Source organism: Pholis gunnellus, assembly GCF_910591455.1.
Source record: "Pholis gunnellus genome assembly, chromosome: 20".
Taxonomy (NCBI): domain Eukaryota; kingdom Metazoa; phylum Chordata; class Actinopteri; order Perciformes; family Pholidae; genus Pholis; species Pholis gunnellus.
This window is the reverse complement of record NC_136547.1, coordinates 7771467-7797005: the sequence shown is the minus strand read 5'-3', so window position 1 is coordinate 7797005 and position 25539 is coordinate 7771467. Positions and strand designations below refer to the sequence as shown.

Sequence of the window (25539 nt, the reverse complement as noted above, 5' to 3'; positions counted from 1 at the left end):
CCTCAAAGGAAAGACCCCCCAGCATCCGGAAACACAACTGGGAAAAAAACATTGTGGACGGATGAGTCTGAGGTGGAGTTTTTTTGGCAAGAAAACACAGCACTACACATGGCTTCAGAAAGGCACGGCATAATGTCATGGAATCATCCCCCAAACGGTAAAGTACGGTGGAGGGAGCGTAATGATTTGGGGCTGCTCTGCTGCCTCAGGGAATGGACAACTTGCAATCATTGTGCGGAGGATGAATTTGCAAGTTCACCAAGATATCTTGGAAAATGTCAGGGTATCAGCCCGCAAGCTAAAGCTCACGAGAGGTTGGATTATGCAACAGGGCAATGACCCAAAATACCTAAGAATGGCTCTATAAAAAGAAAATCCACCTTTTGTAGTGGCCCAGTCTAAGCCAAATCCTCAACCCAATAGAAATGCTGTGGACAGACCTCAAGTGAGCCATTCACCGCAGACACACAAAGAACCGGGTGGAACTGGAACTGTTCCGTAAGAAGGAATTGGCCAAATTCCATTTGAGGAGTGAGCAGGTTTGATCTGCGGCTTCATTGAGGTCTTGGCTGCAAAAGAGTTTCAACCAGATATTGAATTCAACAATTCACACACCTTTTCCAACAGCACTGTGAATATGTATTAGGTGTGTTCAATCAATAAGCCTTTTGTGTTGATCGGGTAACAAAGAAAACCAGGTAATTATCCCGCCACAGTTTTATAATGAGCCCTGTACTAAGGGGCGCTCTGTCCTAAGTACATGTTTCTATTATTTTGCCTACTCTCATTGACGTAAATGGGGTTGACAAAATAATAGAAACACCTGTCAGTATAATGCAATCCAATTCACAGCAGGACAAACTATATCTTCAAACAAAAAAGCCATACAGTTGAATCAACAACAATGAAAGTTCTCTCCATCCTATTGGAAGTTCTATGAACTGGCATTACACAACGCATTAGTTGACGTCATTTATTGGTACGCACATGGCCTTCTGTGAAAGAGACATTAACATGACAGCAGATGTTTCTAATGCTCTTGTCAACAATGACTCGTAGGGCAGTGACTAAGCAGGTGTTTTGTTTTTGGACGATGACATAATGGCTGTTGATGGGAAAATTAGCTGTTGTTGGGGGTTTGAACCTGTGGTATTGTCATAAACTGTTTATTAGAAGTGGAGGTAGTCATTGTGAAGTCACCCATTGGTTTGTGGGCTGACGTTCTGAAGCCTCAAGTTCGGCGATTTGGCCGTCGCCATCTTGGATTACAGCTGTCGCCATTTTGGGTTTTTGCAACCAGTGAACGCATGTTATCATATTTGGACTGCGGAGGAGTGACGTAGAGATGCCGTATACGTCTCTGGTAGCAGCAGCAACGTGTCAATCACAGTAAGCCCGCCCTAAAGCATACTCCTCTTTATGGTCTATTTGACTCTAAATGAACCATAATTTACTAAATGAATATCATGCTGTGTTGAAGAAAACTTGAAACTAGAGATTGAGACCATAAACTCATGTTTACAGAGGTAATAAATGAAGTGAGAAGTAGAGAGAGTAGAGTCATTTTCTCAGGGACTTCTATACAATCAGACTTCTTTTTGCAACCAGAGGAGTCGCCCCCTGCTGGCCAGTAGAGGGAATGCAAGTTTAAGACACTTCCGCATTGGCTTCACTCGTCAGAACCGGAGGTTGCTGCAGCAAGAAGACAATTCCTGCGATAAACTACATGTTCCACTGAGATGTTGTTTCTTTGCTCAGATATTTAAGACAAATCAAGACTGTCACAGAAAGATAGCATACGTAGTACACAGACATCCCAGCAGATTTACATACAGGATGCATCCATTCATTGTTCCATCTATCTATTTAACAATGATCACTGGTTGAATTTGGAGTGATGGAACTCTAAAAGAACAGACAAACACAACAAGAGCAAGATTCACACGCTCACCCACTTACTCATTCAATCAACACTCAGTCACTTAATTTGCAGTTATATTTTATTCCTAATCATCTCCCATTTCAGCACCCACCAGCTGGCTCCACACACACTCAGATTCAGCGGGTTGGTTATCCGCTAGTGAGTGTCCCTGTTGACACGGCGGTGACGCAAGACAGCCAGCTGTGGTGCGAGCAGCAGCTTTCCAGGGAGCTGTTGTGATGTTGCACAATTCACTGTGTCTCACCTCTCCTTGTGGCTATGATGCTTTTTGCCCTGCCTTTGATAATGGCCGCTCAAAACAAGGTACAAGACGTTGTACAACCTAGTTAGTTTGAAGCATACATGAGACCTAAGATATGACCTTAACTGGAGTTTAGATAATAGCAAGGTTTACAGCTAGTGTTAGCGCTAAATGTCATGAAAACACAAACTCTGGACCTCTGCAGTCGCCGAAGGCTTCATGTAAGAATGGTAGCACACCCACAAACAAAATATGACGCCCGACTGGATGCACCACAGAGCATACACAAATCATTTTGTGCTAGACCGCTTTAGAGAATTAGCTTTCGCTCTAGGGCAGACAGGAGATATTCAGCAAATAACGCTTAAAAAAAACCATGCGGGTTGATTCTTGTTTTAGACGAATGCAGTTAGAAAAAAAGAGGATCGAAAAGCAGCAGTTTGTAATTAGCTTGTAGTGTGAAGACAATAAAAATGCAAATATGTGTGTGCGCACAGGGGGTCGATGAAGAGGGGGAAAGCTTCAGGGATTGATCCTCTTTCGCGTGAAGGTCAGTGTCCCACAGCGTATCGATCACCTAGGATGTCAGACCTCTCCCTCAATGCCGTGAAATGAGTTTACCGCACCCAGTAGAGAGTGACAATACCTGTGGTCTGTTTTCATACACACTCTGAGTCGGCTGTTGACCTGCGTAGGTTTTGTTTTTAGGTGTTCTGCAGACATTGACAATCTACAGATGAAATGCTCACTCCTTACGTAGGTTTTAGTACGGAGATTATACCTAAACAGTTACACAATGTACTTGTACATGTAACACTTTTTTTGTGACACATCTAAATACATTTGATCATCCTATCAAATGTAAAAAAGAAAAAAGAACTGCCCTTTTGACTGACTTTGTCCTCAAATAAATATTACATACTTACTACATCCGGGAGTCATTGAACTACAGCGTAACTCTTGTTGCACTGTGAATGACTGACAGTACTTCTGGTTTTGAATACATTGTTTTGAATATGTGAGGTTTTATTCGACCGGTGTGGCTAACTAGCCGCCCAAAGTCTCATTTGATTGTATGCTTTGTTGTAAATGCCCCGAGTGCACAATGAGTCATCAAACATTCAAAACCTTCTGACCCTTTAAAAGAGAAGAGACAACAATTTAATGCAGCAGACGCAGGGCAACATTAGCATTCATTTTGACATGTTGTTGACAAAAACTACTGCCTGCTACAGCTAGAAATGAGGTTGATGAGAGTAGTAAGAGTGAACTAGAACAGTTAAGTTGGCTCATAAAACCAAAACAAAGAGCTAAAAGATAGTAATTTAGATCATATTTTTACAATATAGCTACATCTCCCTGTTTGGTGCCATTAAGCAATTTTCCTTTGTGCTGACTTAACAGACCTCAAAGACAGCAGGAAGCTGCAGTCTAGACTGGTGAATTGTGGCTGCCAATCCTCTCAAACGTGTTTATATTAATTTGTTAATATCTAACAATGAATGTGGTCAGAACTTTAGAAAATTAAGACGCTGATGGTGCAACCCAAATGGTTTTAATGCCTCTAAACCGTACCTCTGTTAGACTTAGTAGGAATTTTAAATGATGGTTTGAATGATGAATTATTGTTATTATAGTTGGCAGCTACAACGACTCGAAGAGCAACCTCATACTAATGGAGCACTTACTGAAATGAAAATGCCAAAATAAAATATCATACATTAGTCATCTGTCAATGACGCAGTATAAACATATCAGTTCGTCGATTTTTAATATGACTAAATATAAAACCGTTTCCAGTCAAAAGAACAGACGGCGCTGAAATGCAGCCTTTTGTTATCACAGTGTCTCATGAATCTGCTCCGAGCTAACGGGGAGAAAAATGACTTTGAGCCATTTAGTGTGTCTGCCTCCATGTGAGCAGAGGATGGGATGGTGCAGCCTCGGGAATCATTCTGTCACAACAAAGCTCTTGTGCTACTTTTACTGCTTTGACATGAAATAAGGACCGACACCCGGTCCGCCCATGGCCTGCTTTTTCTGGTCAGCATCTCCTGCTCATTCCCCGTCTCAAAACACCTTCAATATGAGAGAGTGGGAGGAGGCAGCGGAGGAGAGGTGGGGTTTTGTAATAGCAATGGATCCATTTATATATGAAAGCCGACACCCACTGCCACATGGGAAGGGCATTTTTCTGGAGGCAGGTGATGCTTTCTTCTGCTCCCGCTGCTCCCTGAGGTGGGCCGAGTGTAAATTACATCCAGCTCACACTCTGCGCAGTCGAGCCCGGGGCTGGCTGGTGCTCGCCTCCCACAAATCCCTTCCCTCCTCATCACCAGTCAGATGCTGAGATATTCCCATCTTGCTTGGGCACTAAGGGACATATCAGAGCGGGAATAGCCTGCCTAGATGTGGAGATGCTATCTTTCTCTTTCCAGTCTCTCATCATTTCTGTGTGTCTGGACATGTAGATAAAAGGAACACTCCAGCTGCAGCTGTGTATCCTCAACTTCAACTTTTTTTTGGGGGGGGGGGGGGACTCCACAGCTTCTCCCCCTTCTTTGCAGAGAGGGGGAGAAGGGAACAGCAACCCTCCAAATCCACTTTAGTCAGATTGAAAGTGTCAGAACAGCTTGGATGGCAGGCCGAGCAGAGAGCACAGGAGGGAACTGGCTGGCAGCCTGTGTTTCATGGCCTGTCAGGTCAGGATACATTATCCCCTGGCCGTACCGTTTCTCATTAGCCCCCTGATGTGCTGTGAGGCCCTGCCTGCCTGCCTGCCTGCCATGCACGGCGGAGCCCTGAGTTGGGTCGAGGTGGCACCTCGGCCCAGCTTGGCACCAAGACAATGCTGAGATTGGACAGGTGGAAAGACAAGGAACAAAGGACCTGGGGGGGGGGGGGTCGTACTCAAAGGTCGCTGGTTTCAAAACTGCAAAGGATTTATTGAGCAGGACATGACGCTCTCTACTCTGCCCCTAACCCCAAGGGTTGTATCAACATGGGAAAGCAGAGTGATGTAATCCTTCTCAGAGTATTTTCATCATGTTAGGCAGATCCCAACATTTCCAGATTAGTGCTTTTCCATAGATATTGTCCTCCTCAGAAACTGTGTTGGTCAAGTGGTCAACACTTAAAACGATGTCATCTTGCCAACAGTAGCACTAGTTTAGAAGATGCTCTAATGGTTTTCAGAAAGTCGCTAAACTATGTATTTGTTGGACGACTCGTTGCCAAATACCTTGAGGTTGAAGTAGTTCCGCTTAATTTAATATCCTTGAGATACACAATGATCATATCAAAGTAGAATTCAAGGTAAAAACCTGACTAACAAGACAAGTAGCAAATCTCTGGGAAGTGCACTGCAAAAACACCGGCGTTCAATGCTTAACAAGAAAGGTGTCGTGAAAAGTAAAAATAGAAACCTGCAGACTACCACTTTTACATGTGAGTTAACATTTCTGAATGTATAAGCGGCAGAGCAGGAGGCGTGACACGCCTCACGGGGGAGAACATGCAGGGAGCGACAACCGGCGTTATCTCTGGGGCAGCCGACATAGATGGGCAGGAAGTAGCAAAAGGAAAATAAATGTCATACATTGTGTTTACTTCTTATACTGTTATTGTTGTTCTACTACAGTGTGTTCTCCCATTTCCTACATGCATACTCAAATGTATTATCCCTTCGACAAGCTATTGTGTGACACGTGAACTGCAAATATTGTTGCGACAAGTGAAATCATGTTGAAATGATCTGCCTTTTTTGCATTTGCCCCTATTATAGAAGCACCTATCTTCTGACGAGTTGAGGCCATGTCGCACTACAATGCAACTCCTCTGATTCAGTAGGCTGTGTGTGTGTGTGTGTGTGTGTGTGTGTGTGTATTCCTGTCTCGGCTGAAGGAGGAAAAAATAAAACAAGCAAACCAAACTCCGTCACTTTGCTGCCATCTAAGCCTCCCCAGCAGCGTCAATAAGAAGCTGCAAAGAGACAAACGCAGGGCTGGCAAGCTAATCCAGGGATCACATTGTGAATCACAAATGTGTGTCCCCCCCCCCCCCCCCCTCTCCACAGCCAGACGAAAATAGCCGGCTTTGGCACCGCTATACTTTTGCCTCTCTCCTTCTTGCACTCCCTGTTCCTCCCTCCTCCCTTCTCATTTCAAAGCAGGGGGGTGGGGGAGTATGAAGTTATTGCATGTGACACACTCAGGAGAGAAAGGGGGTTTTGGGTGGTGGGTTGCATTACCCCACAAAGCCGAATGCCATGAGAGCAGGATGAGATGTATCTCCTGCTGCTTAATAACAGAGGAATTATTTAAAATTGAAGCAGCAGCAGCAGCAGCAGCAGCAGCAGCAGCGGCGGAATATTTCTGAATCTATATTTAGATTGGGAGTGATGCGTCTCACGCTCGCAGCTCATGTGGGATTCGCACGGGGAGACATGGAAATGCATCAGGGTGGAGATCAATCTAGCGTGCTGCACAGAGTCATGCAGAGAGACGCTGTTCTCACATGATCGGGCTGAGATATTTTATATTAAAATAAAAACATCTGCCGTGTGCACAGTGACCGTTTTTAACGGTACAGAATAGCCTGATAGAATAATCTAATCTCTGAACAAGGTAGGATTCATAGCTACAGAGTGAAGTTACCCTTTGTACTACCTTTTTACAAGCAGTCTATTCTTAGCATTTGGTGGCATCACTACACCAGCTGGATACAGGATTATCATCCATTCACTCACCAATAACCTGACTCCCAAGTTTGCTTTCAGTCTGCAAATTTCAAACATTATTACTTCCCAGGACCTTGTCGCAGCAAATTGCATTGATTAGCCGGCTTTAAATCAGTTGCCGTTAATTACATTTACCCGGCATTGCTTCGGTAAGCATATAGCTCCACATGATTGCAACTAAATTGCAATTAGCCGATGCCCCGAGCACCCAAGAGGAGGACGTAATGGTAGATTTGTGTAAATCAACGGTACGTGGGTGTTGGACAGAGTCTGGTCATGTGCAGGAATAAATCTGGATGAATAACGAGGTGCTTCAGAAGCAAACGATGCCACTGTTGATTATTTTTAACAGAATTCGATAGATTTTTTGCTGATGCAGATTACAATAATAGTAACTGTTATTATCTCCACATGTTTAAGCTCTTTTACACTGTATATTCATCCAAAGTTTTCTCAATCTCACAAAAAGCCATTTTCAGTACCAAGACAATACCAAGGAGTCATATGGGGCCAAAAAAAACAATCGAAAACCAATGCAAAAACAAAAAACACAGCCACCAAGAGCCAGATCGTAAGCACATATCAGAGCGAATATAAATATATGCAAATATAAGAAGAAAGAAGAAAAAAGCAGGGGCATTAACAAAAAAATCCACCAATCAAATGAGACCTTAGGCGACCAGCTAGCCGAACGGGTCATCGGAGGAGTTTTGCCAGCGGGTGGGCGGGGAGCTCCAGCATGGAGAAAGGCCGGGCGCCGTTCATCTGCATGTACTGCCCCGCGCTGCAGTGACGGTTAACAATCGCCAAATTATCCCGTTCGTTTCTCCCTCGTCCTCCTGATCTAACAACAGGTGAGGTACCGCCCACTTTTTAGCGGTCCAATCGAATGCGACGGGTTTGATTTAAATCCCTCTTGTAACTGTCCACCACTCAGATATTCTGTTTCACTGAGAAACATCCATTTCTCTGGGACTTTAAAAGGTTAAGATCACATAAAACGTAATGGGAGTTTATTCCGTGTGAAGGTCTGAATGAAGTCAACAGATGGTGGTGTTGACAGGCTGCTGGGTTCATTGGCCTGCTCTGTGTGCATTTAGCAGGGGGTCACAAAAAAAGCCCTGGGATATTTGTCTCTGCCAGTCCCGTTTTATCACACTGTGGCTGTGGAAACGCTGCTCATCACAGCTCCATGCGGCCGTGAAAAAGAAAACACGCCAGGTATGATTTATGGACTGAGGTATGCACTATCTGACAAGGCAAACAATCCCGCTCGGTGCCGCTGATGCAGATACGAAGCTTTGTTCTGGTTTAGATGAATGAGTGACAGCGTGAACCAAAGGTCAAACTGAATGCCAACCTTCAGTCAAGGAGAAGATTTTTGTTTTCAGCTCAAAGGAGCTGGGCATGAGGATTATCAACAAACATGTCGAGAAATGAGCACATGAAAGGATACCGGCCTGCACACACACACACACACACACACACACACACAAGCGAGTGTTTCAGGCTTACCGGAAAGTAGAGAAGCAGAGCTCCACACAGGATGGCCTCCAGCAGGACTAAACCTGATGCTCGGATACTCTGCAGAAGAAGAAAGACACACCTATTATTACACTTATCGTTTATGCATGATATACTTCAACCTACATTAACAGGGTTTTAGCTACATGGGGCAACAAGCTTTTTGGAGATGTGTTTTTGTCTCCTATTCACTCATCTTTTAGCTCTGTTTTGGTCTCTCTCTTCCGCAGCTAAATGCTAAAGTACTGTACGTTCACCAGCTTTTTGCAAATGGTCGCCGTCTGTTCTTTGATGCTGGAAAAGGTGGTGTACAAAAAAGTGATGAAAGTTGCCCTACAGTCGAACCGAAACAAGAAGCTACCATTGTGGAACCTCTTGAGGGTTTGTCACTATGAACAGCGCTTTTACATTATGCGAAGTAATTTAATCCATTGTTGACTAAAAATATTGATTACAGCAGCTTTAATTTGAAATTGCAAGAAATCTTCTTAATTTTTATGTCCCAAATCACTAAATTACAATGTTTACAATGAAAATGTTTTTTTTTTATTTTCTACAAAATGGATACAGGACAGTTTGGAATACAACTCTCACATTGCAGCAGGTCTAAACAAGTCTAAAACAGCAGGAGATTACAATATTCCAGCAGGACTTAAAAGCGGATTGGAGCTTTCTTCTTCGTTGGTTGAAAGAGAACAAAGCCCATCGAGAGCTCCTGCCTCAGGGACTTTTTATAGAAGGGTTCACCATTTCATGCTCTTTCTGTGCTCCTATTGTGGACGATATTTTGTTAAATATCGTCCTCAAACTGAAGAGACGCCTGAGGGGGCTTTCAAAGAGCATGGGACAACTGAGCCACTCATTTAAGAATACATGCAAAAGACAACAAAACACCACTCACAGCTATCTAGAGCAGATGAGTGTTTATCTTGTTTGAGATAAATTAAAATCTACAAGCCAAATTAACTGATTTGTTTATGAAAAACTTTTAATTTATTGCAAAGTCTGTGAGCAGCTTAGAAGCTAAGCTCTTAAACTTAGTTTGATAAGATGAGTGGGGATTACATAAGTGGTGTTTAAATGATGACAAAGCCCTGGAGTATCTCAAACTTTTATCTGCATTATTAATGGGAGCGATGCTTTGTTGAACTCTGGTTGATATAATGCCAGGAGTCTTCAGGTGTGAGGGAGATAGAGCCGCTAGGTGTTCCCCTGTCAGCAGTGAGGTCTTCAGGCTAATCCCCACACGTCTAATGCTCAAAACAAAGCCTTTAATTAAGACAATTAATTGAGAGTAGCAACCAGAGGCTCAGAGGATTTCATAAGTTTGGTCAAAAGTTTACTTTGGGAGAAAGTAAATCGCCACATCTAAAAAGAAAACTTGTATTTAAGTTGAGCTCAGCAGTTCTGTAACACAACACGAGGCTTTTGCCAACACGACAATGAGAAATGTGGCAATGGGGCAAACAGATACAACTAAATTAAAAGGCCTTCTTTGTATTTGCAGGGTGAAATCTGGCAGTTTTTGGTAGAAACTGCAGCAATTTGTGAAAAATGAAATAAAGCACCATGGCCATTTCCTCTAAGAGGATTTGAATGATGAGATATTTATCAAAAGTTGTATAAACTATATGTAAATACGTTGCTTCGCTAGTTTAGTATGTGTATACATGTTCCCCTCATTTAGAGCTTTCTGCACACCTTTTATCCAGCTTTGTCGTAGCTACAGTAGTACGTGGAGACGAGTAGCGGCTCACAATGATGCAATGAGGCTGTTGCTTCAGATTCCTCGATGGCAAAGTGACAATTAAATCTGTTAAGGATTTAAACAGCCCTAGAAAGACCCGGCTCAGAAAACACTGGTGAGAATTGAATGATGAGTTGTTGTTCATTCACTGAACGTTTAACTCCTGTCCACGCTGTTATCTCACTTTGATTTCTAGGAAGCACAGAAACACAGCTACGGCCAAACTATGAAGAAAACCCTCCAATATTATCTTCACTTTCCATACAGGAAGTTTTGTGTTTGTCAAGTAGATTCACAGTTTGATGATGCAATGAAAATGTCACTCAACACCTTTCAAGTTGATGTAGAGAATATATTATTTGCTAAAGTGATTGAATTAGACGACGATGACATTGTCAGCCAGGTGCGAACACACAAAACCGAATATTTCCCACTGACACATTTTACAACAGAGGTAGATTTGATGACAACATATGATGTGAACGAAACACCAGCATATATTTCATCTTTGGAAAGTTATATTCCGACATATTATCACTCAAAATGAGAAACGTGAAGCGGCCAGTGGCCCCGGGTATCAATCAGAGTCACGTCTGAATTCAGTGCTCTCGTTTAGACACACTGGTCGCTGTCGGAGTGGCTGATGTGGAGTTGATCCGCGGTGCCTCGCCTGTTTGAAATGATTTCAAAGCTTTGTGGTGACCGCCCACAAACAGATTCACTGGTTTATTGATCCAAAGGGCTTTGATGACCACACGGCCCAGAAAACATCAAACGACTGACTGAAGTTGTAATTGTGAATTGAATCTGTGTCTTTTAAACTTTCACTCTTAATGGTGACTGAACAAATTCCCTAAAAGCTGAAGGAGATCATTGTGCGGTGACCGATCTTAAAGATTTAAATAATAATAAAGGAAAACAGAGCTTCAGCGTCTCTGTCGTGCGAGGATACACACCTTGTTCCTGCGAAAGTAGTAGACAAGCACCATGCTAACGAAGACGATTAGCATGCAGAGGCACTGGAAGGAGACCACGGCCAAGCGCAGAGCTCCGTCCTCTCGCGCCACACAGGGGGTTTCGTCCTTGCAGTAGGCGCAGCCCTGCTGACACGGCAGGCAGTCGCTGGAAGACCCCTCGTCCGCATTGGGACCGCTGTCTGCAGCTTTGCCCTTTCTCCCCCTCCCTGTCACAAAACAAGATGGAGAAGTAGAGGAGTTTAATTCCACAGCAAAAAGATCAGCAACTGTCCCATGTTATCTTACCGTCATCGGATTTGATCACGCTATCAACCGTCAGCTGTCGTCTCCAAGACAGCGAGTCCTTTACCTTTGCAGGGCAGCTCGATTCTTGGAATTATGATTTGATAGTAAAAATGTGTTCACCTATTGATGTAAAACCTGAGAACCATGTGTTGCAATTGACCGTGCCTAGAAAACTGCTAAGTAAGTAAGCTAAAAGGAACGGATAAATAATAATAATATACGCCAATAATAGTTCAATGAGTGATAATAGTTTAAAATGTGATGTAATGTTATTATCTTACTCATATAGTGGTAATTCTGGCGTAAAAACACACAATTCAAATGGGTAGTAAATACATGATTGTTTTTTATTAACATATTCAATAATAATTGGTCGATTAATATTATGATCAGAGGCAGATCAATCTGGGCATCCCTTGATTTGAACCTAATACATATCAAATGGTCTTATACAGTTGTTATTTACATGGCGGTAAATCAGAATTTGTTCATCATGTTTCCAAAATCTTTTGGAAAAGAAGCAGATTGTGTCGCAACAACCATTTTCTTACGTTTCCTTGGTCATTGTACTTTCCTCTGGATATGAGGCCGGTATTGAAGGATAAAGGAGATGAAGTGCTTCTCCGACGGACTGAAGCGCCCTGAGTATATATTCCTATCCCTCTCTGACCTTACAAGGATTCATCGACATTGTGTCAACACAAGGGAGATGGATCTATATGTGTGAACATGAAAAGTCAACACCGCAGCACCTTGTTCAGTCACTGGCATATCCTTCAAGGCTGATAACTGCGGCTTCCTTAGAAAAAGCCCACAGAGACGCGCAGGAACCGAGTCATTTGTTTAATCCTGACAAGGACGGGGATGATTGGGGCGTCTAAAGACAGGACAGATTGGCTCAAACCATAAGAAAAATATGTGTATTTAAGCTAGGCGCAAGATCTGGGTGGGGAAAGTACACATATTCAAGAATTTCCACAGAGTTTGAGGTATAAACCAACCACTAAACCACTAAATGCTTAAAATAGAGCTGCTCTGTTGCCAAAACCGGACAGCAGCGAATGCTAAAAACCTCCCAGGGTAAACTAAGGTAAAAACCAAACAGGGACAACAAGAAGCGAGTGGACTTGTTATTGGTAAATCTCCTAAGAGATGCCCATATGGTTGGATAGATAACGAATGGTGGACTTATATAGAGCTTTTATGGAGGCTTTATTGGAAACAGCCATTGTCTCAGAGATTTGCAGGGATTTTGCCTTTAAAAAGAAAACCGGCCTATTTTTCAAAGCTATGACTCTGCACATCATTGATCCCTTCAAAAGGACTACTTATCTCCGTAGAAATGAGTCACATCCTTCAGCTCGCTCTCATCGGTGTGTCGCTCCTACAGCCGACTGACGGTCAGAGGAAGCTAAGTCTCGGCTTCTCCCACATATTAATGTGCAAGATCCACAGTGGAAGATCACTGGGAGACAAAGGAAAGTGAGTTGCTCTGGTTTCCTCCGCAAAGGAGTGTCAAGGATGTCCCCTCGTGGATTAACCAGGCTTGTTATTGGCCCCATGGTGGGCCAGACTGCAGCACTACGCCTCACTAACAGGCATGCCTCTCCTCTCTATTATTGTGTTCTCACACACACAGCTTTCATGCAGACGTGCACACATAAACACGTACGTTTGTGTACACGGCAAACAGCACAAACGGGCAGAAGCAGACAGCACAGACATCCGGCTCTCTGAGAAAAGAAATTGTGTGTGTGCATGAAGGGAAAATGTTTCAGGGTAAAAAATGGGTGCAATAAGACGGTGGAAATGGGTGAGAAAAGGGGTAAAATTGAGACGGGCACAGAGGAACATGCTGTACGAGGTTTGTGTGGGATGAGACAGGAGGGAAAGTGGATCGAAATGAAAGTAGGAGAGTGATGGAGGGCAGGTGAAAACCACTGGGGTTCTGTGTCTGCAAAAGCTGTTTTTAATTAACTCACAGCAGACAGAATAAACTGGGAAAAGTAACTACCATTAAAAAGATATTTCCCACCTTGAACCTGATTAGCCTCCCCAGGTACCGGGGCTACGTCCATTGTCAGCCAGGGCAGTGACACGTGCCTCTTTCATCAGCATAGTTATAACATGTTTTATTAAAGGTGAACTTGTGGTTCTTTTGATAACAGCTGCTGGGCAACATCTATACAGAACTGATGAAATGAGCTCACCTGCTGTTTACATGAAAAGACTTGTCTCCTCCAAACTGGCTGCCGTGTTGTTTTTTTAACCTTTGCTGGCAAATCACTTCAAATAAATGTGATCTCATAAAACATCTTAAGGTTGTGCTGCATGAAGGACACAGAACAGGGTGTCCAATAGCTGATAATTAACAACAGAGGAAGCAAACGTCTTTGTTTTATTACCGTTAACACCCTTTTACCAGCTTTCCCTCTCTGTCTTGGTTAAAAGCAGAGTCATGATCGCACCAAGTGTGAAAATGATTTTTTAAGGATATTAGTGGATTTGTTTAACCTCAATAGAACAAATAAAAACTGGAATCACTGCAAACAGTAAGTTCCATTGATTTTAGCAGTATGTTTCACGCACAATTCTTCAATCAGAAACTTTAATAAAGTGGAAACATTTAATAATATAAATGGAAAACAGTGGCACTTACTGTACCAGAACTGTGAGATATAATTTAAAGGTAATTTCTTTACCTTTTCTGACCCATGCCACCATTTTTGGGTCTAAAATGTTCATTATGACAAAGGACAACATGTTTTAAATCCACGCAGGGAAGTCAAATTCAATTCTGTAAAAGACTAAATGATTAGTTTTTGATGACAGTATTTACGTGACAGTACCTTCACTTCAGAAGTACTGAGATAGTTTAGATAGTTTAACACAATAATCTCAACTGAAGGTGCACTTTAGCTTTTTCTTGAGCTTTCAACCACATCTCATGTTCTTAAATCAGTGAACACATTTCCATAAAAAGATGTGACTGAAGTGAATTGTTTTGTCAAACTTCTCTTTCTTAACTGTACCTTTTATTAAAAAGGATTACGATACAGATTGTCTTAAGTTTAGCATGCTGTAATCTGCCAAAACAGATTCCTCTGATGGGTTAAAAGTGACCTCTTAAGTCACCTTACAGGGGCCGGCCATCCTTTATAAGAGTACGTGTGAACAGGCGATTGACTCGTCACTGACTTACTGGTGAAGCCGTTGACAGCCACTCTGTTGGGGTGGTAGAATCCCGTCTTGCAGCGGCACGTGTACTTGTCCAAGATGAACCCGTGGCCGTGGATCGGCGAACACTGCGAAGAGGCAAAAAACATGAACATCAGCCACACAGAGGAGACAGTGGATGCAGTTTGAACTGGACTTTCCTTGATAATAAATGAGTAATTAGTCTTCTTGTTATACAGACTTATGAGACACCAATATAGAAGCAATTACAATATGTCAACACGAGACCAAAAGTAAAGCCTGTAGCCGGGAATCAGAGAAGAGAACATGGGATCAAATGTCTAATTATTTAAGTCTAACTGTGCCGTCTCGCCACTCAATAATAAATTAGTAAAGCGTCTTCCATTCGATTGAAAGTCTGATAGGAAACAGACGGAGGGCTGCTGAGAAAAAACACGAGCGGGGCGTCAGGGGGCATCCTTGGCAGACTTTGTGTGCTGTTGGCCAAATTACGAGATATCATTAATATCTAAATTAAGAACAGGCTTGATTAAAAGGAGAACCAGTAATTCTACTTCTTGTGGGAATGCGATTTTCATCCTCTCTTCTGTGTGAACACATTTGGGTCATTGATGTAAAAAACAAAGCAAAATTATTTTCTCTCTCTCTCTCTCTCTCTCTCTCTCTCTCTCTCCCTAAAACTACATTACATCTTATTTTCACACTAAGCAGAGATGATAATGACTTATGAGTCCCAAGAAACGACGAGGAGCCCAGAATAGCGACGGGACTTGACACGCTATGAAGTGTTTTTGGCCCCGACAGCGAGATCCAGAGGCCGGACCAGCGTCTAAATGAAGCGTCAGTCACGCCGGCGACGCTCTTCACAGCGGACTGGAATCTGCAGGTCTTGAGAAGCGGCTATTTCTGACCCGTCTCTCGAGGTACGAATGCTGAGAGTGCGGGCCCTCCGTCAAAGCCTCGGAGAGGCCCGGCCAGCGCTCAGCAGCACAAGGTAATTACCGGGTTACAATTCAGCGAAATAGTTCCTCAAACAAACTCCACTGAAGAGACCAAAGCATTTAAAGTGGCACTACACCGATGTGGTGACAGTCTTGAAATGGGTCCGTTTGATGTTAAAATGGTAAACCTTTGCCTCTACGCATTCAGACACCATGTCACACCCACAATACAGGAAATATTTGCTTATTTCAAGACTTCTTACACGTGTTTGAACATTAGATGCTATGAATGCACGTCACCATCATGCATTGCGGCTCACTAGTGAATTTTAATGGGAGATAAAAGGTCCCAGACACAAGGTAGCTTTCTTTTTTTGATCCAAATTCATTCATACTAGAAGCAAAAAGAAGGGTTCTGTCATATTTAATACATCCAGTACAACACGGATACATTTTTCAAAAAGTTCAAAAGTGAACTTGCATAGAGGCAATGTTTTTGGTTTGTGTTTTCAACTGAACTTAAAGCTGCCCTTTAAATAATTTAAAATGTACTCTGGGGCAAATGACTGTGTGTACATAAAATTTTTTACTATATTGGTTCAGCTGTTTTCAGCAAAAAGTTGTGAAAACGGCAGAAAGGAAAGTGAACAAAAAGCTGGTCAACTTACAACAAGTTGCCAGAAACTTGACTTCAAATTGATGCAAATGTTGCTTTGTGTTTGCTGGATGAGTAAACTGTTTCTCTGCTTACACATTGTCATATAACACTTTGTTAATACTGTATGTCAATCTTGTGTTTGTTGCGATTAAAGAGGGGAAAAGGGAGCCAACATGGCAACCACCAAGAATTTACCAATAACTAGTAAGCAGAAGCAATTGTGAGCAATAGATGATTTCCCCCACTGTGGGACTAACAAAGGATTGTCTTATCTTATCTTATTTAGATTGTTTCAGCTATCCAAGCTTATGCTTTGCATGTTTTAATGTGTGTTCTTGTATTTAAAACCTGCAACAAATGTGCATGTTCATGTCTCTTAATGACAGCTGGAGGTAACTGCTCACTCAATGGTCATATTGACCAACCCGGCAAGACTGAGAGACGTTCAAGAGTCAAATCTGACGTTCGTAAATCGGCCTCTATTTGAATATGGACAGCAGTTTTTATTCAGCACATACAGAGTCAAAGTGTGCATTTTGTTTGGGTAAATTTGACAAATCTCCAGGTTAGATGGTGCTTTATGTTGGTGCCTCTCTTTTTTGATTCAGGCTGCTGAGTCGTGTATTCCTTCATAAAACTGGTGCAGCTTTAAACGAGGTCTGTGGTGCAGCGTGATTTCCTCTCTGATTCCCCACAGTCGTCTCCTCAGGACAGGTGGAGCGTGCTGCAGCTACTGCCTGCCACTGCTAATATGCCCACCTCAGAAAGGCACCAGAAGAAACAGCCAGAGACAGGTGTGTGTGTGTGTGTGTGTGTGTGAGAGACAGGGAGGGCCAGGAATAGCCCTGACAGTGCATCCCACTCCTGCCTGCTGCGGTGATTGATGCGGGGACTCGGATGTGGAGTAAGTTGAACGAGGGAAGCGGCCCAGACAACGCAGTCTGGCTCCCAGCGACCTGCCATCAGTCACATGGGATCCGAGGAGCCAGACTCATATCAAGGGGCCGTAAGAAGGAGCTTTTGAACCAGATGTGTAAAGGTCTCCACACAGGGATGAGGAGCTGAGGAGACACCAGGGACGGATGTCAAGGTCTAGGGTGAAGTTATATTCAGGTGATTTCTATTCCACCATTTGAAAAGAATTGGCTGTTTTCTCAAAAATATAGATTTAAGAAATCAAATGAAAATCTTTGATAATATAAGTAGGCAACTTAAAGGTACCAATGTGTATGTTTTTCACCACTAGTGGCACACAAACGCATACAAACGTGAACAGGCGACCTAATTTTCAAAATCAATTTATCAGTTAAAATCACTTTTCCACATCTTATATGATTCCATTATTGTCAAATACACAATATATTCAGATATTTAGGGCTTAAAGGATTCCTTGAGAAACTCGTTGATGCAATAAATATTATAATATTATAATAATATTATTGTATTAAATTTAAGCAATCAAAATGTAGCATTTTTTCTATAGATCCTTTATAAAAAGCAAAATATTTTTCATCCAACTACTCGATTAATCGATGGAATAAATCTGTAGAAACAATCCACAGCTGCAGCCCTACAGCTATTACAAGGCAACATCCTGTTCTAGTATTTCAAACAGAGCACACGTAGCACTGACCTACTTTTATATGCACGACAGTTGCTATTAATTATGTTTGATGATGTTCTATTGAAAGCGAGCAACTCAGGCAGCCATACTGCTCTTTCCATAGTGAGCAGAAGACAGCAGAAATCACATCAGCTGATAATAAATCTCTCTATATATATATATATATATACGTCCATATGATTGAGAATAATGCGAAACTGTTGTTTCTGATAACATCTGACATGGATGTAAGAAATATTTGAAATATTAAATCTTGAGAACTGTAAATATGATGTGAGAGACACACTAAGAGCTTGTGTTGTCCTTCCGTGCACCATGGTTCCCCCACCAGCACCGCTCGCTGGTGACATGCCAGCTGTGGCAGCTGTCAATCACACGCACCCTGACATACTAATTGCCATGGTGACATGTGTGTGACCGCAAGCGAGAGCCTTTTTTATCGGCGTGCGTCACGCTGTCATGCCAGCGTGGTCTGCCTTGTGACGGAGCGCTTATAAAAGGGCTCAGAAACAGACGCAACACACACACACACACACTCTGCCTCCTTTTTTATTTCTCCCTTTCTTACAATCAGTGGTGTTTGTAACGTGGTTGGAATCAATTGATAACAATCTAAAATCAATTAAACAGAGGCAATAAACAGAAACCACAACTCCATCTCAGCTCTGACCCGAGGGAAGTAGACTTGAATACTAAGTGGCCAAAAGTATGTGGACTCCTCAGTCCCGTAGTTCACTGCTGGTCTGGGGCTATTTCTCATGATTTGAGCTGGACCCTTAGTTCCAGTTAAGGGAAATATTAATGCTAAAGCATCAAATCATAGTTTAGACGCATGATAACCAATTAGGGCTGCAGGACATTGGAAAAAATGATATTGCAATATTTTATTTTTATTCAATATATATTGCAAAAAAGAAATAAATACAGGAATATTCACCCTACATTATCGAGTATATATGATGTTGATGAATCCTGTATTTGTGTCTAAAATGTTCGTATACACGGTTTAAGCACAGATTTGTGCGAACATTTGTGAATGATGTGTTCAGATCAGATACACAAATTACATTTTCTAAAATAAGAGGAAAGTGTGTATTGTTTTCAGCATCATAAATACTGGTGCTCACAAGACAGTGAAGGCCTGAGTAACTTTCAAAATAAACTCGGACTATAAATTCACTATAATTGCATATCCTCTGTGCATCACTGCATTCCACTCCCTGCATACAAATGTACACACACACACACACACACACTACATACCCTTCCTCCTGACATCAAACACAGCAGTTATCTTCCATCACCTTTCTGTAACATGAAGCGGGGGAATAAGAACCAACTCTCAGAGTATAGCACTAATTAATGCGGAGGCCGGTTGTCTTCCACCTGACCAGAAAACCAGGAACTAGCTCAATTCTGCCGGCTAATTAAGGCCTGCCGAGGACTCTCCTTCTCTTTGAAATAAGCCCACGCTCTTCCGGTCCAGCACAGTGCCTAATCAACCACTAATAGGCCTCTGTAGATATTTGTAATGACCCTACAGAATACAACGTAAACCCTGAGGAAAGCTCATCGTCCAATAATTACAGACCGAACTATCAAATGCACAGAAAGGAGGTGAGAAGGAGAATACTTGACTGCAGGGCAATTTACTCTGCTCATACAGTACAGTTGCTACTGAGTTTGCTTGTATGTGCAGTGTGCTGTATACTTTTTGGGTGTGTTGCATTTCCAAGGGTTGGGGTCTGTGCAGTCGTGGAATTTGCAAGCTAACGTCTTAGCCAGCCGCTAAATTAGAAACATGTACCTAATTTAGCTTAATTTCTAGTCCACAGCAAGGAGAGAGCATTCTTTTCAACAATCTTTTATTTCTTCTAATTGTTTTCTTAATGCTCATGATGAACTGGTCCACATTACGTTGCAGCAGCAAGCCTAAGAAGTGAACTGGTGGCTGTGTGTAGCTCTGGACATGAGAGAGCAAAGGATACAGAAAGGAGAGAAGAATGAGTTTTGACGTCAATATCTTTGCTTCTGGCCGGCTTCATCCTAAAAAAAGAAGCGTTTAGCTGTTGGGCATGGACTGGGCTAAATAAATTGGCGCTGGATCTGGCTCAGACCACAATTTCAAGCCTGAGCATTATTCTAACTGAGACACACAAAGAGACACTGCTGAGAGCTGGATGGCTGTGGCTCCGTGCTCAGGGGGACAGACAGACAGCCAGGCCTTTAAACGAGGTCAACTAGCACAAGTTAGCCGGGGCCGAGCTGCCCGGGCAGCGAGGCCTCGTTTTTTGGGTGCAGTCCAAAGACCGTGAGCCTTTAACACCAGCGAGATAAACACTCTGGCCTGGAGGGAGCTTAGCACTGCCATCAGACTGAGACGGGTAAACACACAACAGACACCGCTGGGATATTGCCGTCATAATCACATTCACAGCTTACGCAAGTGTCAAAGTGAACCGGGCGCATATTTATTCCACGTTCGCGCGGTAAAATGCACAGTAATGTTGACTCTTGCAACTTGCAACGGACAGTCACGCAAACAGACGTACCACACGTACACACACTCGGGTACATGAGCGCAAAAAAACAAGGACAGTGAGTACCAAGGGATCAGGCAATCACAAAGTTTTCTGACATCCTCAAAGCAGCCTCCGGGGACAACGGGCACAAATCGCTGTTGTCCACTCAACCGACACTTCAACTCTCCTCATACAGTAACCGCAAAAGTTCTTCCTCACTTGAACTCCCTGTCATCCTAATTTGTAACTTGAAAGTGATTCAAGAAATGTTTCTGTTTTAAAGTTGCCAAAGATCAGAAATCACATCATAGAGAATAAACATAGAGAACATCTGTAGATCTGACCTGCTACCGCGCCATTGATCTTCGTCAATGCAAAATGGTTGTGCTCAACAAATAATCATGACACCAAACTATCTGTGCTTACTACAGATGGAAAGATTCTGGGTAAAGAAGCCGTTTTCTGACCTTGTTAATTGCAGCTTTTGTCCCACATATTTTACTAAAGCAGATTACCATTGAGTCAATCACAAGGGTGTCTGGAATCACCCTTTAGAGACACAATGAGCAGCTTCAATATCAGCAAGAATTGTTGGACTAGAACCCCTGATCTTTCACTTTGAAAGGACCCAAATGTCAAGAGTATCTGATCCTCCTTGATGCCTCCCTGTGGAGGTATTCCTCTGTTGGTCCAACTGGGAGGAGACCCCGTGGCAGACCCAGAACACACTGGGGGGGGATTATATATCCTTATCCTTATTATATATCCCTACTGGTGTGGGAACACCTCAGGAGGTACTCGGGATGCTGCGGAGGAGAGGGACATCCGGGTTTTCTTGCTTCGCCTTTCATGGAAAAGGAAAAGTGATGGAAAATGGATCAATGGTCCAAAATTCTATGCAGAAATAAATGTGTTGGATTTTATATCTGTGGCGAGTTAGGGTTATATAAACAGCTTAATCAGACTGAAACTGCAGGAAAGGCAAGAGCCAGGTTACTTTTGTATTTGTAAAATAAGATACCGTCACTCTATATGTTGTTGTCTGTATTCCCCACTCTTTCTCAGTCTATTTCCATCTTCTGTAAGCATACAGCTGTACTCATTTCACATCCAATCTCATGGGTCCCTAGACAAATGTTACCTCTACATTCCACTCTTTTTTTTTTTTCAATCCTCCCCGGACCGAGTGTTTGCTTTCTGTCTCGGTTTGCGGTGTGCTGCCGAGGCTGGGCACAGCGAATGTAAGACTGTGCCCGGGGGCGAGTGTACTCAAGTCTTCAAAGTGTTTCCATGTAAATTCAGAGTTCCAGCATTATCCACAGAGCCAATTAGAGGGACAGTGGTTAAGGAAGGGCTGCACTGCCGAGGGCCCGGGGCCACAGTTAAAACCAGAAGTGTCCTGTGATCTCTCGTCCCACTGCGTTACGGCCAACAGCCCTCAACCTGGACGTTTTCATCTCCAGTACCCCAGAGACAGAACCGCAGGACACATCTCACTGCTGTCCCATGTGGGACTTGAATTTGGTATATCAGTGGTTCCTCTTTATTGGGAACGATAAAAATGTCCTTGGATGACAAGATAGCACATTTACAAACTGAACCTTCTATATTTTTTTAGGGATATTGAGTGATGAAATCTTGGCAATGTTAAAGAAAATATTCAAAGTAAACTCAAGTATTCTGTACCAGACTGTGTTGGCAGGACATGCCATTGGATGTTTCATTTCCGTGGCGCTATAAAAAAACATTCAAAAAGACTTGTTTTTCTTTCTGCAGCGCGGAAAACTTCTAAAAAGTGTTTCCAAGATGTAGCACTCCATCCATCTGCCAAGCTGCAGATCTCTGCTCATCCTTAAACTCCTTAATCTTTCTTTCTACAGTGGAAAGAAACTCACATTTATTGCCCTTTTCTCTTCCCTAGTCTCGAGTAGAACTTAATGTCCTGATCTCTCTTTACGACTTTCTTTAATTAAATCAGAGCAAAACTGAAGTTCTGGGATTCGCTCCGGACCAGGTCTCTACAAACCTCCTCCAAAAAACCTGGGCTTCAATTTTGACTACCAGCTGAAATTTGATAAACACGTCAAGACAGTGTTGCAAAAATACAACCACTGTTATCTTTCCAGCAGTTGGAAATGTTTTTTCCTGATTTTGTCTCCTCTCGCTTAGACTACTGTATTTATCTTTGTTGCCAAGAAGCCAAGACGCTGTCACCCGGTTAAAGTCGGACCAAAAAAATCTATTCATCAATGAGACCTCATATCGCTCTCGCATCACGTCACTGGCTTCCGATTAAACCAAAAATCCAATTCAAGATCCTCCTCCTCATCTATAAGGCTTTGAATACTAATGCCGTACACTTCTGGGCCTGTAGTTGTTCTTCATCCAAGACTGAAGACACGAGCTGACTGTGCGTTGCTGTCCTGGGTTCAGGTCAGCAGACTCAAGACTTAACTTTTTTTCCAAAGTGTCCTTGACTAATAATTTTGATAGTAATCTGATTGGTCAAGTCTTGGTATCGCATTATATAGAAAAATAGTAAAAACAACAACATTATTGGCTGAGATACATGCTAGCTGTGTTTCAGAATATTGGACAGCTGTCTGTTTATTGTGTGTGTGTGTGTGTGTGCGTGTAGTTTGCGTCGCTGTCCGTGGTACTGACACGTTGCGTTGATTTATAGACAGAGGTTACTTCTCCTAGAGAGTGAATGAAGAGAGCGAGCGGCGTTACCGGGAACAAATCAGCAAATGAGAGAACTAAAACGTTATTTACTGATTGTATCTTGGCGGTTACATTCTACAAACACGACCCACACCTCCGCCCAACCCTGCACGAAGGTGCCATACTGCTGTATTTTGAGTGAATGCAGCTGAAGCGACACGACAAAGCCGCAAGTGGATCCTCGCCTCGCCATCCTCTTGTAAGGTTTACCTGTTACCTGGGTTTTTATAGTTGCTAAATACAAGTTGACTTACTTACTTTACTACAATGCTGCACAATTCACCCAGCAAAAAAACAGGATTTGCTCAAATTGAAGGGTGAACATAAACCTGCTGGTGCACAGCATTATTCTATTTCCTTCTTATCAAGCCCCCTTATCAACTCTGAAGCTTAATCACAGCTTTGGTGAGATCACTGTAGCTAATTACCAATTACCCTATTTATAGGCTCCCGAACAGATACTGTAATAGGCAACCTAGCAAGTACTGTAGTTAATTAAGATGCTTCGTGCCCTTTTTTTCCACTCAAATTGCCGAAACGAGATCAGCAGGTTAAAAAAGGCCGTGGCCTGGTGTGAAACTACTCTTAATATAGCTCCCTCGTGGGAATCCCTGCCCCACTACGATGCCGTGTTTCTAACAGCAGGGGTATTCCCAAGATGCCAAAAGTCTATTTCTGTCTTACAATATGCGGCTGGGCGTGCAGATGAAGGGGTAAGCACTTTAGTTGAACGAGTGTAGAGGGAACACCAGGACGGGGAAGCTGTCGGAGAAACAAGCAGCTAAACGTTACTCAACCAGCGTGAAGCACATTCTCAAAGGGGTTTGGGGAGTTTAACGGAGCACACGGCATGTCGAATGAGCAATCAAGGGCCAGCGAAGAGTGACATATTTGGATGTGATGTAAAACTACGTGCTATCTCAGGAATTTGTGTATGGCTTTCGGGGAAAATATGACCAAGTGAGCTGTTTCATTTCAAGCAAATAAACTGCTGGTATTGATTATCATTCGTCAAGGATACAAGTTGATTCTCCTTTTAGTAAGCAAAGGTTTCAGAGGTAACTTCAAACCAGAAATCATTGTATCGTAGAAGGTTTTCTAACGTTTCCAACGGCAGGAAACTCATTTAGTCTTAAACCTTCAAAAGCACATTTATAACGGATTGTATTACTGCGTTCTGGGAAACACTGCTACTCCTAAATGATCGACTGGCTAACAAAAGGTAAGGTTAATAAGAAAACAAAGCTTTAATTGCACATGCCATTGAGTTCATTTCAGCAGTCGAATACTGGATAAACCCTGCAGTTTCATTTACAGCACATCCGCCATTTGGAATTTCTCGTAAGAAATGATTGCTGACACAAAAGACAACTCATTATGGGACAGAACGGGGCCTAAAACCTTTGCATGCAAATGAAGCAACATTTTTGATTGGCAAATCAATCTTGTTTTTGGACACTCACTGATGAATGAATTTCAGTCGGCAATCAGTTTTCAAAGTATTTTAAATGAATCTCATCAATTCAACCTGCCATATGTGCCTCTGAAGCAACAAGCATGAACCCGACCAATGAGACTGGCTCTTGTGCACTCGAGTAATTCAAAAGTGTCCATTACACTCTTGTGCTGTGATCCCGGAAATGATTGTTCTTCCGTCGCCGTTCCAGTGCAGATAAAGGACTTGTTACAATAGCTGCCAATACAATGCGTGGCCTTTGTCACGTCTTTGTAAGTTACAGACAGCTGTAAGTAAAGATTACAGGACATGAGACAGATGTAAATCACAGAAACAATAGATGACGCGCACGACTTGTGTTGTGGGTCACCACCTGCGTTTTAAATCCGTCTACAACGACAACAACTCAGCTGGAATTGAGAGAGGTTTGTGGTTAAGGTTCAAATCCCACTTCGCTTAGAGAAATTGCACAGTCCTGCTCTTAACGGAGCTAACAGCTAATGCTAACAGAGGCTATGCATTGGTTTGCATTATGACGCATTCAATCAGCACAGATGAGTATTGGGATTAGCTAAACTACAGCGCTATCATGACGTAAAATCTAGTTTTCGGAGAGGAAAATAATAAACAGAGTTGTATGAAGGAGATGTTTTCACAGCAATATAAAATAGATATTAGAGAGAGAATGATGACCTGTATAACTTCCTAACACTAGCTCTAAGCAGCTTATAATACATAATTAAAACTAACAATGCCAATAAACTTTTTTATCTGACTGTAGAAATGATTTTTCAGGACGGTTCCGGGAGGGTTGTAAAAAGGTTTGTCTCGAGCCTTGCTGTCTTAGTTCTTACCAAGTAAATCAGGTCAGACTTTTAAAAAATCATTAAGAAATTGCAACCGGTGCATCGCTCTCTATTATATATTATATAGTGGTCATGGTTGGGACTTGGGAAAGCCTC

General features: G+C 42.6%; 1 protein-coding gene across 1 annotated transcript in view; it reads right to left on the bottom strand.

The window, feature by feature from the left end:
* The window catches only part of gpr158a (G protein-coupled receptor 158a), a gene marked incomplete at both ends in the record, with an annotated part of 64707 nt that overhangs the window by 21181 nt on the left and 17987 nt on the right, over positions 1–25539 (bottom strand). Inside the window, 3 exons of the mRNA XM_079181839.1 lie at positions 8437–8505; positions 11149–11375; positions 14657–14759. Coding sequence (XP_079037965.1) covers positions 8437–8505; positions 11149–11375; positions 14657–14759 — 399 coding nt within the window. The remainder of the gene's footprint in view (positions 1–8436; positions 8506–11148; positions 11376–14656; positions 14760–25539) is intronic.